The 14,059-nt window shown below is 39.0% G+C and overlaps 1 protein-coding gene across 1 annotated transcript in view; it reads left to right on the top strand.

Annotated features, from left to right (window-relative positions):
• The window catches only part of LOC128097696 (cholesterol 7-alpha-monooxygenase), a 49,352-nt gene extending 35,672 nt beyond the window's left edge, over positions 1–13,680 (top strand). The window contains exons 3-9 of the mRNA XM_052718357.1: positions 3,176–3,310; positions 4,050–4,187; positions 5,810–6,050; positions 6,813–7,399; positions 8,417–8,547; positions 10,274–10,449; positions 10,991–13,680. Of these exons, the coding sequence (XP_052574317.1) occupies positions 5,943–6,050; positions 6,813–7,399; positions 8,417–8,547; positions 10,274–10,449; positions 10,991–11,290 (1,302 nt within the window). The 5' untranslated portion in view covers positions 3,176–3,310; positions 4,050–4,187; positions 5,810–5,942 and the 3' untranslated portion in view covers positions 11,291–13,680. The remainder of the gene's footprint in view (positions 1–3,175; positions 3,311–4,049; positions 4,188–5,809; positions 6,051–6,812; positions 7,400–8,416; positions 8,548–10,273; positions 10,450–10,990) is intronic.
• Positions 13,681–14,059: the final 379 nt, after the last annotated feature.

Below are 14,059 nucleotides of genomic sequence, written 5' to 3'. Positions count from 1 at the left end.
ACTTAAGAAGTTGCCGATGACTTACACATGTCTTTTTATATCTGAGTTTTACTAGGTACTTATAATTCTAAAACGAGGAATTCAGGATTCAAAATGATGTGTTTTTTTTTTCCAGACAGATTCTTGCTATATAGTCCTGACTGACTACATACTCACTATGTAGTCCAGGCTGTCCTTGAAGTCATGGCAATCCTCCTGCTTCAGCATCCCAAGTACTGGGTTTACAGCCATGTGCTTCCCTGCCTAGGTAAAATTTTCTTGAAAATCAGACAATCTATTTTATCATGACATAGGTAGTTCTGTTCTACAGCTTCATAAAGCTTTAGCTCAAAAGTGAATAGATGCATTTCCCAAGAATTTACTATGAAAGCCCCAAGTAATCACAGGACACTTTACCACCCCATTCCAGCATGCCCATGTGCTAACTGACTCTGAGATACATACCTCAAACAGAGTTTTGATTTTGAAGACCTGAAAAAGGCAAAGAATCATCTTAATTCAAATCAGCTGTGCTCCTCCATAATGACTTGTGAGCTCAGAAAAGCAATTAGTCACCAAAAGACTTGTGGCATAGTTGTTTGGCCACATTGACAGTTCACTTCATTTAAAGCAATCAACTTGTTTGTGCAGTCTTCGCTTATTGCATTTCTCTTTTTCTTCAGTGCTGGGAGTTGAGCTTAGGGACCCACATGTTTCTTCTTCATTTGTGTAGGATATTATAGAAGAGCAAGGCAAGCCTTCCTACCATTGAGCTCTACCCCCAGCTCTGCTAGCATGTTTCCAAATAGGCAGTACAGTGCCACCAGTGTTTATATGCTGACAGCTCTGGGGTTTCATTTTCATTTCTACTCTTCTGGTGTAAGATCCCATGTTTTATCGATGTCTTTTTAAAAAAATATTTCTCTTTTTATGCATATGTATTTGTTTCTGAATGAGTCTGTATGCACCACTTGTGTGAAGGTGTCCACAGAGGCTAGGAGGCATCAGGTTTCCTGGCTAGAGTTACATTACAGGCAGTTGTAGCTTTCCTGTGTGGGTCCGAGGAACCAAACAGGGCTTCTCTGCAATGCTTTTAACTGCTGAGCCATCTCTCCAGCCTGTTTTGTCCATTTTTATGTATGATAATGGGGCACTGGGCCTTGTAATCTCTGAGGCCAAGATCAAATTCTTCCAAACAACAGGACTTATGCTCTTCTATAATATCCTACACAAATGAAGAAAAAACTGACATACAAAAGAAGCATTGGGGTTAAAATAAACTCAACTTGACATGTCAGGTCTCCTGGCAACAATAACCCTGTCTTTTCAGGGCACCTGCTGACTGACACTGCTGTAACAGAAACTCCATAGGTCAGGGTCACTGTTGTGTTTACTCTGTGTCCCAGCACTAGCTCAGTGCTGGGCATGCAATAGGTGCCACTCTGTGTGTGTGTGGGGGGGGGGGGCAGGCACAGACAGAGACAGCAACAGGGAGACAGAGAGAGACACATACAGAGAATAATAAAAATTTACCACCTGAAACAGGGAATTAAGGAAAAGAGTTGTGCATTGAGGCAGAATTCATTGAACACTGCAGAGTACCAGTACTATGCTAAAAACACACCAAGAAGTCACTAAACCCAGGCATAAAACTTCGTGCACTGTATTTATCAAAAAAAAATTGTTTAGATATTTCCTTGAAGTCTGCTAGTAGTTTCGACTGTAGTGAGCATTAGAATTTCCAGCCCCAGATTAGAAGCTCTGCTAGATGTTGTTTGTGAATACACAGCAGCAACAATTGGGCTTCGTAGAAGGAAAGACATAGCCTGTGCTTAACAAAGAACAGTGCCAAAGTCTGACTCATCGTCTCCACTGTCGTGTGAACCTGTCTCTGTATGTGTGCATCTCCAAGTCTCCACTGTCCCGTGTACATGTCTCATGTGTGTGCTCAGGTGTTGACATAGAGAAGGTGCTACAAGTGAGGGGGTAAAAAGAAAAGGACAGGATAAGAGACATCAAGATAAGCAGCAGCCAGGCCCCACTGGAAAGAGTTCTGAGTGGGGGTAAAGAAACCGGCCTGCAGGAAGCTTGCCTAGGCTATGAGATTACTTTTCCCTTCTCGTTTTGAAACCTCCTTATCTCCAGAGAATTACAGATTCTTGGGAAGTTGTAAAGACAGTACTAAGAGACTACCTATGGCTTCTCTTGTCTATTTTTTGTCTGCTGTGATTTAGGAGACAGGTGACTTTGAAGAGATGGTTTGTTTGGATCTGAGATTGTTGTTTCCCCCATTTAATCTGTGGTGATTGGATGCCTAAGGGTTAGGCTCCTCAAGAGCCATGTGAGAAGAAAATATGTCATCGTATAAAAGCAATATAAACATACTTAATGTGCAGAAAGCATTAGGAGGTCTCATAGATTCTGAGAAAAAAATCTATCCTGCTGCATAGCAACTGATGTTAATGATTATGGTCATAAACCACATAATAAAGGATCTGTGGGCTCTGTTTAGGGAGGCAAAAACTATCAAGTGTGGAGTCCACAGCAAAAACTAGAAAGGACTCAAATATTTACCAATAGGGAACTAGTTGAATAAGTTGTCCTGTAGAATAACTTTATGTTGTAGAATTCTAAGCACACACTAATAGAAATGACTTAACATGTGTATATATACCTCATATAGATATGTATCTGGAGACATATATGTATGTACTTTTTATCTATCTTCCTTTCATCCTTTCTTCTCCTCCCCTTCCCCCTGCTCCCGACTGACACTGAGGAATAGAATGCACTGTGGCCTGGTGTCACCTGGCCTGGTGTCACATGGCCTGTTGTGTGTCATGTAGCCTGGTATCATACTCTAATTACTGCATCTGCTTCACTTTCTTCTAGGGAGGGCTGAGGGTCTCTTGGCTTTAACTATCAATCCAATGCTGATGGCTTGAGATTTACATCTCCATTGCTCTCCCTTCACCTAACCGCAGATACTTACATTCAGTTGTCAATTTGACATTGTCCCGTGGATTTTTAAATGTTCACAACAGTATACTGACCTATTGCCTTCCAAGATCCTCTCCCTTCTCTGAGGCATCCCTGTAGGAATCAGCTTTTGCTTATCTTTTTGTCTCTTATTTTAACCTAACCCCATTTCCTATCACTCTTCTCTAATTGATGCTACCTTCTTTCTGGTTTTTAGCAAGTCAAGTTCACCCTCCACTCAGGAACTCTGCCTTTGCTGTTTCATCTCAAGTGTCCTCTCTTTGGGAAGAGTTCTCTGTTCAGTCTGCTCAAGCCTCCTTTACCCTCAACGGGTCTCTCCACCTCGTTTTATGTATGTACAACACATATTTTACCACCAGTCTCCCCACTAGAATGCAATCTTCATGAGAGTCATGAACTTCCCTATCTTGTTAATACCTGAAACCAGAATATCTTTAAAGAGTTCCTGGAACATAAAAAAAAAAAGCTCAGTTAATATGTGTGTTAAACAGGGAGCTCAGGTGTAACTCAGTGGTAGAGTGCTTGCCGTGGAGAAGTAGAGCCATAGGTTCAACTTCCAGAACAGAATAAAAGAGTATGCTGAATCAAGTTTGGGAGGATGTATAGCAGTTTATAGTGCAAGTGGCATAAGAGGTAAATCATGAATTCGTATTTATGTTTCTACCAAGAAGTGTTTTAGTCTTTACTTGAAGTAAACTACATCTTAATTACAAGTAAAGTTTGGTAAAGACTGTATTCTCAAAACAAGCTATGGCTACCCAGAAGATGAGGTACCGAGAGAAGTTTTCTTTTTGGATGATGAGAGTAACATGTCACAGTGCACATGAAACACCTGTGAATTTGTAAATACACCAGGCAATCAAACAAGAAAATTGTTCCACCCAGTTCTCATTCTTTTGGATTGGTTGCTGTATATTTCTGGAAAATTATTTAAATTAATGCCCCCAAAGGTCACAACATAACTGACCATGATGAAAAGCTTCTGCCTGTTTTGTTGTACATCATGCTCAATATTTTTTAACAGATGCACTCATTTGTGGCATGTTTACTTCTACTCTTTACATACGCAGAAGCACAATGTTAGCTGCTGTCCCTGGGCCTGAATGTTATGTCAGCACACGAGGGACAGATCTTTGGCTTATCGAGTATTGCAGCCCTCTGCTTGTTTTGGAACCTCTTCTGATACTATGGACTTAGTTCAAGGCCAGGTAATACTATTTTTTCTTTTTTCTAACAGGAGGACAAATAGCTGTTTGCTTTGGTCACCCAAGTTCAAGTTATTGGACCATGGTCCTATGCATATAAAAAGTCTAGTTTGAGCCACTGTTTGGGGGCAGCCTTACCTGGCTAAGCAAAGACCTTGGGAATTTTTCCTGCTTTGCAAAATGATGACCATCTCTTTGATTTGGGGGATTGCTGTGGTAGTGTGTTGCTGCATATGGGTTATCTTTGGCATAAGGAGAAGGTATGGAAAGAATTTCTTTAATTTGTCTTTTAGCTTGTTTCTATCATTCTTTACCTTCACTATTATACAGTTTTTAAAAATACTGGTACATTAGTATTTTTATCTAAAATTTAAAGCCATTCTTCTTTGACTAAACCTGACAAGATGTAGACAGTTTCCCTTTGAATATTCACATACACTGATGGTCATGCAGATCTTGTTAAACATAACTAAAAAATGTATAAGTTATTGATTCATGTTTGTGTGAGCATGTGTGAAAAAAACCTAAGCTGGGAAGAGTGCATTTAGCAAGGGTGGTATTTGGAAGGGTTCTTTCTGTCATATGAACTGAATAGATGCTCTGGCTAAGCATGTGTTCATTTCGTTTTTTTTGTTACGTCAACATTAAAATATGGGAATACCCCAGCATATCTTCAGTGAGGTACACTGCTGTCTGTTGTCTTAGTTTTAAAATTTTCTTTGCCCTTTGAGTTATTTTAAGTCATGTCTGATAGTTTCCAGTTTTAATTAAATAGCTTATCTTAATGCTAAGAAAGGAAAAATCAATTATATTCAGTTATTCTAACAAGAGATAAGTAGTTCATGTTGGAAAATAAGTAAGCTTATAATTTCTAATAAAACATTTAAGAGAGCTAAATATCAGTAAATTATAGTTGACAATCTGCCAATGCTTATCTCCCCCAACTTCATTTTATAATATTCTATTTTTTCAAATGGGATTCCTATTCTCTTCAAATATCATCACAGAATAATAATGCCCTTCTTTTCAGAGCTGGGAATCAAGTGGAAGGTTTCATATATGCTAGGCAAGAGTTCCACCCTTGAGCCACACCTCCAGACCCCAGAATGCCAATATTTTTAAGTTGTGTAGATTTTAAAAATTTCATTCCTGTAGCCTTTTCTGTTATTTGGTGTTTCACATCTTCAAAGAAAGGGAACAAATGAAACATTTTAGGCATTTGGACAAATGATTCATTGAATAGGTCTAAGCATTAGATAATAGCTTCATTGCTACAACAAGAGCAAGAATCTTGTTGGTTATATTGACACTATTGACATAGACATAGTAAACAATTTAATGAATGCTTGATGAATGTAGGTATGTACGTATTTATAGTGGTGGATATACCGATGGATGGGTTGGTAGATGGATTGATAAGTGGGTAGATTTAGTAATCACTTTCACCAATATCTTAGTAGGCTAAAAAACCCACTGTTTTAGTAAAAGAATGGAGTAACTATCACAAGAAGTATCAACGAACTGTAGTTATGAAGCTTGAAATAAGTGGTAGAAACCAGTAAAAACCTGGCTTTCATAAAAATGCCAAACATGTGGTTTTCCAAATCTCTCAAATCTGTTTACAGGAAAGTAGGGGAACCTCCACTGGAGAATGGGCTGATTCCATACCTGGGCTGTGCTCTGAAATTTGGGTCCAATCCTCTTGAGTTCCTGAGAGCCAATCAAAGGAAGCATGGTCATGTTTTTACCTGCAAACTAATGGGGAAATATGTCCACTTCATCACAAACTCCTTGTCATACCATAAGGTGTTATGTCATGGAAAATATTTTGACTGGAAAAAATTTCATTACACTACTTCTGCAAAGGTAACTAGTTTATACAGATTTGGTTTGTTTCCTAGTCTGTTAATGCATTAGTTTATTTAGTTGTTCCAGTGTTATTAGATTGTAAGATAGAGGGAACATAAAATCAGGAAGTCTCTTGGTACTAAGTATTAAAAATTCAAGGTAGATGTAAATTTGAAATTGATGATGACATACACAAATTAAGCATTCTGTAAGTACTTCCTTAGCCAGATGACACTGTGAATAAGGAAGGTACAGATTCATAACCTCAATGCTGTCTATACAACACTCAGAGTAGAGTGCTGGTAGACTTAACATTCAATACAACTGTTACCACATCCATGCACACAAATATTTCATTAATTTAAGAAGTAGACTGTATATTTAAGCATCATTTAGATGTTATCAAGAATCTCTATTGTAGAGAAAACAACTTACTGAATTTTTACAAGAAAATATCAGACAGTCTCTGTCATCAAGTAGATTGAAGTCTGGTTAAAATGTGTCTACAGAGAATAAAAAGGTAAAGATAAAATTAACATCAAGTTAGTCTTACATCAAAGATGATGGGGTAGTCCAGAGAAGCTTCTCTGAGAAGCTGGGATTAAACTCAACCTTAAAGGAAGAGTATATCTTACTCTGCCTTTGGAAAGTGCTGTGAATCGATATGGGAAAGCCAGACAGAGAAGTATGAATGTATTGAATCTATCTTCCAGACATTTCTTAACAGTGACTAGCTCAGGTTTAGCCCCTCCCCCTTTGATGGATTTTATTTTCTGCCAGGCATTTGGACACAGAAGCATTGACCCAAATGATGGAAATACCACGGAAAACATAAACAACACTTTTACAAAAACCCTCCAGGGAGAAGCTTTGCATTCACTCTCTGAAGCCATGATGCAAAACCTGCATTCTGTCATGAGGCGTCCTGGCCTTCCTAAATCAAAGAGTACTGCCTGGGTCACCGAAGGAATGTACGCCTTCTGCTACCGAGTGATGTTTGAAGCCGGATATCTAACTCTGTTTGGCAGAGATACTTCAAAGCCAGACGCACAAAGAGCGTTTATTCTCAACAACCTTGACAACTTCAAGCAATTTGATCACGTCTTTCCAGCGCTGGCAGCAGGCCTTCCTATTCACTTGTTCAAGACGGCGCATAAGGCCCGGGAAAAGCTGGCTGAGAGCTTGAAGCATGAGAACCTCTCTGTGAGGGACCAGGTCTCTGAACTGATCCGTCTGCGCATGTTTCTCAACGACACTCTCTCCACCTTTGACGACATGGAGAAGGCCAAGACGCACCTCGTTATCCTCTGGGCATCTCAAGCAAACACCATTCCTGCAACTTTCTGGAGCTTATTTCAAATGATCAGGTGACTAGCAATTTAAGTGTTTATTATTCATAGTGACAGAAGTTACAATTTTAGCTAAAAGTCCCAAAAGAATAGTAGAACTTTCTTTGCTATTGGTCAAGAACGTGATACTCAGTGCCCATGTTTAACATATGCATAACAAAAGCAGCATTTTGTAGGAACACAATCCCACTGAAAGGGATGTCCCAGAAGCCACAGGATGGATCAGCCAGCACTTGTTAAGATCCAGTCTTGCTCTTTAACCCCACAGCCTTCCTCTTAAGGTCAAATTAAATCCGTGACTGCAATCTTCATCATGATAAAAACATTTTAAATGATGACTGACTTGCAGACGTCCTAAGGACAGAGGCCACTCCTTATTAATTTGAACATTCCTGTTTTCCTGCTGTCTCACAGATTTACAGAGTTGCAACATCAATTTCATATCACCTATGAACTGCAGCCATATTTTAAGTTAAACAGCTATGTGTTAGTCAAACATTTCTGAGGCTCAGTTCACTGTAATCAGGTAAAGTGGATTTCAAACAGCCACCAACAAATTTCCATGCATTGATGGAAGTATCCTTTATCTCACAATTCAAAAATAGTAACATAAGTGTAAATAACATAAGTGTTCTGAAGCCATGATATGAATTTTAAGAGTAAATTTGAATTTCTACTTGGGAAGTAACCAATACCCTGTAATTGTTTGTTAGGTGAAATATTCCTTTTGAGTTACTATATTCATCGCATGAATGTCTAGCCCTTATTAGACTCATTGGTTCATACAGACCTGACCAAAGCTTTGCTTTTACATAGCAAAGACCCTTTAATGCCCCTTCATGAATTCAAGGACACGAATACAGTTCAGAATACAGCAGAAGTAAATGGCAATGCCACTTTGCATACTCCCTGGTACCGTGACCACCTCCCCTTGCATACTTCCTGGTAACATGGTAACCTCATTGAGAGAAATGGAGTTCTTATTTACTTGCATATTTCTGAATAAGGAAATATTTTCCATGTCTCTTTTCATAGGAGTCCTGAAGCATTGAAAGCAGCCTCTGAAGAAGTGATTGGAGCATTACAGAGTGCTGGCCAAAAGCCCAGCCCTGGAGGGAATGCCATTTATTTGGATCAAATGCAACTGAACGACCTGCCAGTACTAGGTGTGTTTCCCATGCTACCCCTCAGTCACATCACCAGTAACGATGCTCAACATATATTGTACTATGTTCTTGATATTATGCTAACCCCACAGTAGTCTGATAACTAGGGACATTTCCGTTTTTATCTAACAAGCAAGGAACTGAGTCCCAGGGGGTGGGATGATGCCGGAATCAAAGGCTGGAACAGTGGCAACACTGGAATAGGACTTTTGATACTCAGTTGCACTGTGTCCTTTGCCTCCTTGTTAGTGCTCCAAAACCATGAACTCAGGATTAAGGAAGCATGGAATTAAGTGTAAACAAGGTACAATCAGGAAAGCATGATCAGCTTGGGTGGTGTGACTGAGGCTTTTCTTCCCTTGTTTCTGTATTTTCTAAGATACAGAAGTGCCACATGTTTATAGTAAAACAATCTTCTTTTCATGTCCTCTTCTGTGAAGGACAGAAGCCCACATATGCTTTGAGGGCAGTTTAGCTTATTAGCAACAAAGCCTCGATCCAGCGCTGCCTGGTTTGGGAGTTGGACTTGTCACTTTGCTTTGGACGCGTCCCTTCTCTCACAAGAGCTAAGCATTTGTGACTGCACACATGGTGTTCACAATCATGGTGTGAACCCTGGGAACAGGGCAGCTGACACTAGAGGTGGGAAGGCAGGACTGGACCTCTCCTAGACTCCAGCGATTCTGAGGTTTAGTTTGCGCCTACATTCCTTTACCTAGATGCAGGGTGTCATTTCACACCATCAGATCCTGAATGGCTGAAAATGGGATTTTCTAAACACTGAATGGTAGATTCAGGAAATGCTTGGAAAGATATTTCTCTATCAGTATGCTTAATCCCCAAAATAGTCAACAATAATTCACACAAAATTGATTACCAGTTTTTCCAATTTTCTTAGCTGTTTAGTGTCCTACAGAAATAAGATTAATATTCTACAAAGTAAGAGATGTTTATCTAGTTCCCATTGATGGTGAAGAACATGGCATCGTACCAAAAGATTATTAACTTAGTGCTTCTCAACCTTTCTAATGTTGCACTCCTTTAATACAGTTCCTCATGTTGTGGTGAACCCCAACCATAAAATAATTTTCATTGCTACTTCATAACTGTAATTTTGCTACTGTTCTGAATCATAATGCAGATATCTGTGTCTTCTGATGGTCTTGGGTGACCCCTGCAAAGGGGTCATTTGACCTCAAAGGGGTTAAGACCCACAGGTTGAGAAATAATGACTTAACTATTTAGTTTGAAAGTATCTTTCAGAACAGCTGAGTCACAAATAACAGCACAGTGGTAACAGAATCAGCTTTGGGAAGTTTTTATTTGTTAACTTTAAGTTGTTATTGTTAACAAGTTTTATTTGTTTATTTTGTATATAGGTTGTCAGAAGTATTTCAGACATTATGTTATGTAGCCTTTAAATGCATAAATTCAGGGCTGGAGAGATTGCTCAGTGGTTAAGAGCACTTCATGTTTTTTCAGAGGACCTAGGTTTGACTCACAACACCCACATGGTGGCTCACAACCATCATAACTCCAGTTCGAAAGGATCTGATACCATATTCTGACCTCTGCAAACACTGAGCAGGTGCATAGTGCACATACATACATGCGGGCAAAACACCCATCAACATGAAAATAAATAACTTGAAAATGTGTTTAATATGCAAATTCTCTCCACCCTCTTTCCTTCCTTCCTCTCTTACTTTTATTTGAAAATATTTAGATAGCATCATCAAGGAGGCTCTGAGGCTTTCCAGTGCATCCTTGAATATCCGGACTGCTAAGGAGGATTTCACTCTACATCTTGAGGATGGTTCCTATAACATCCGAAAAGACGACATCATAGCTCTTTATCCACAGTTAATGCACTTGGATCCTGAAATCTACCCAGACCCTCTGGTAAGTTTCTGCTCATTGAAGTTCAGTATCGAGGTGAATTACAGCTTTGATCTGCTCATTGAAGCCATAGGGACTGTCCCCTTTATTATAGTAAATATTCATATGTTTTGGAAACTTTGGATAGAGGCAAGAGTTTTGAAATTGTAGTACTGATAGTCTTCATTTCATAGTTTCTGTTAGTTTAAGTTTTCAGTCAGAGCAAAGCTACCATTTTTCTTTTTCCTTAAAAAGTACCTTCTTCCAAGTCCATACTAATGGAGGGTAATGTATTTGATTTGCTCCTTCTATCATCTGTTTAGAACCCTTTGCTTCTTTTGCCTAACTGAGGAATGAGTCCAGGCAGAACAGGAGGCACCTAGAGCTTCTTGGTCTATCAGCTCTTGATAAGATTTTTCCAGTACCACCTAGTTCAGCATTGGGTGTACACTAACTTGCCGAGGATGGAGCTATTAGTAGAAAATTACTCTTTGGGTCTTCCAGGTCAAGAGTGAGACAACTTTCTATCAAAACAGTTCATTGGCTTCTTGTCTCTTTATTGCAGACTTTTAAATATGATCGGTACCTTGATGAGAAGAGGAAGACAAAGACCTCCTTCTACAAAAATGGGAACAAACTGAAGTATTTCTACATGCCATTTGGATCAGGAGCTACAATATGTCCAGGAAGACTATTTGCTGTCCAAGAAATCAAGCAATTTTTGATTCTAATGCTTTCATACTTTGAACTGGAACTTGTGGAGAGCCAAGTCAAGTGTCCCCCTCTAGACCAGTCCAGGGCAGGCTTGGGAATTTTGCCACCATTAAATGATATTCAGTTTAAATATAAACTGAAACATCTGTGACATGCAGTTGGAAGAAGAGGGCACTGGATGATGTTGCTGGACTGCAGAGAGCCATCACTGAACAGGCCCTTGGGACAAGTGCTCATGGATGCTTCCCAGTGACTGACTGTGCCCATGAAAAGAACTGTTCCCAGGGTACCACTTTCTGCTCTCACTGCCTGAGTTCCTGGGTGCTCAGATCACTGAGGCCTGAGTTTCACCACTCTCTGAAAGCAATGTCTTATGTTTTTATTTTCAAAATGAAGATATTCCAATTGGCAGGATTTTTTCCTAAGGAAATTGCTTTATACTGTTATGAAAACTACTGATTAATTATGAAAAGGCTTCAAATTCACGTTTTAGTGATAATACTTTTTTTCACTAGTTAAGTTCTTCATGTGTGAGCATATTATAAAAACATTTTAAAGGGTCATATCATGCTTTACATCAAGGAAAAGAAAAATATTATTCAATTTTATATATGTCTAGTGCTGAGAGTTTGAAAATGATGGTACTCTTCTGGAAACACTACACGAAGTATTGACACTTTCCTGTTATATTTTAATTTATTGTTCCTGGAAATTCTCATTCCAGTTTTCATCTGCCTTATCTCTGTTCTTTTTTGACATTCACACCAATGAGAAGAGTGCTTTTCAGAGACTGAACAGCACCTCCCCAGAACCCCACTTCTGACATCTTCAAGGCTCTAATCCCAGCACTCACACTCAGGAGGCAGAGGCAGGCAGATCCCTGTGAGTTCGAGGCCAGTCTGGTCTACAGAGCGAGATCCAGGCAAGGCAGGGCTACAGAATGAGACCTTGTCTCAAAAAAAAGGGTCAATTTTTATGTCATAATTGATTATGAATCAATGCAAAAAAATTTTTTTTTCATAGTAGGAAAATGCATTTATTACGTACACTGCAAGAACATGGCAGACAGGACAGTGAGAGAGCTGACTGCAGAGGAGGGTGGGCAGTGACAGCTTTCACTTAGGGTCTGTTGTTCTCTTTAGTTAGAAAAGTCCAACACGTAATTCCTGCAATACAAATGAAGGCTGTCCTCACCAGTCAGTATTCGATTCTGCATGACGGCCAGGTTGACAGGGGGGCAGCCCTGTGGTACCCAATGGCAGCTTATTTTGGTTGGCTGTAGCCTTGTCATGCCATTCTGCCACTTGAAGTTTGGCTGATTCAGGCTTTCCAGAAGGCTGAAGAAATTTAAAAACAGAACTCTTAAGGAAATGACCATTTAAAATGGTCTATTTTAGCTACTACAAAGTATGTGGAGTTCACTAAGTGCAAGTTGACATTATATGTTCTTTTAAAATGTCTTATGTTTATCTCTAAATGCCTTGTAGATGAAGAATAATAGTAGTGTTTAAATACTGACTACAATAATGCTTTGGTAATGTACTTTAAGAGAGTTACCAGCTGTGCCATTTTTACTGAAATACAAACATATTTATATGTAAATTATATTTATCTTTTTTTCTTGTACTATGAATATATGACAATATTGTAACATCTAGTAATTTTAAAACTACCTACCTTTCAGAAATGAACATATGAATGTTTGTGTTTTAAACTTTGAAATAGAATGTTTAAATTATTCATCTACTGATAAGTTAAAATACTTTCATCTGATTTATCTAAAATATTCATAATTTCAAGAAACCAAAAAATATTTAAAGTAATCATTCACTCAAAAGTCTCCCTAATATTACAGAAAATTCAATAAAATATTTTTGTGTGGGGGGATGGAACCAGGGTCTAATGGGTGCTCCCACAGTGAGCTGTATCTATGACTCCTTAAACTTCTAAAATCTTACCACTAAGTATTACCATGGAGTTACTACCTAAGTAGGATATTTTTCTTTTCTTTCTCATTTGACAGAGTCCCACAGCAATGCAGCTGGCCGGAACTCTCCACAAAGCTTGGGCAGGCTTCGAATTCACTCTACTCCTGCCTTTCCCTTTCTAGGAAGTTACTTTCCACACAAAGAAAATAAATTATTTGTATGAGGCAGAAGAGTAAGAAAATTCTGCTAGATTCTAATATGTATTAAACTGAATTTCCAATGTGTCTTTTTAAACAAGTTTTATGACTCTCTGAATTGAATGCATCTACACACCTTCCCATGGCTTTCTAAAAGCATATATTTCATACACAAAATGATGCATGTCACAATGATGCCTTGTTTCCACGTCTTTATTCTTGTGCAATGATAGTTGGAAATTAGTAGCCCATAGACCAAAGTTACTCTTCCTGTTTTTGTGCAGTTTAAGTGTTGAGAATGGTTTTTACATTCTAAATGCTTAGAACAAAATGCAAAAGATTATTTTATGTCATATGTGAAGTATATGAAATGCAGACTGGCATACCCATGAATAAATTTTTATTGGAATACCATATGTCTACTTCTTTGCATTATGTATATGATTCCCTTTTTTGGCTTGTGTATGTATGTGTGTGTGGTATGCATTTGTGTAGAGGCATGTGTGTAGTGAATGCATGTACACATGTGTGTGCAAGTGTATGGAGGCCAGAGATTGATGTTGACTGTTTTCCTCATTACTCCCCATCTTATATTGAGGCACGGTTACCCCCGTGAGCCAGAGTTCAATGCATAGGCTAGCGTAGCCAGCCAGCTTGCTGCACTGCCCTTGTCTCTGCCTCCTGAGCACCGAGCACCTGAATTTGCAGGTGGTTACCATACCCTGGTTACATGAGTGCTGGGGATGTGGCAAGTGCTTGGCCTGCTGGGCCCAGTGTCTATGACTTCTTGCTGTG

Source organism: Peromyscus californicus, unplaced genomic scaffold (assembly GCF_007827085.1).
Source record: "Peromyscus californicus insignis strain IS unplaced genomic scaffold, ASM782708v3 Scaffold_5__1_contigs__length_169319896, whole genome shotgun sequence".
NCBI classification, from domain to species: Eukaryota; Metazoa; Chordata; class Mammalia; order Rodentia; family Cricetidae; genus Peromyscus; species Peromyscus californicus.
This window is presented reverse-complemented; position numbering and strand designations above follow the sequence as displayed.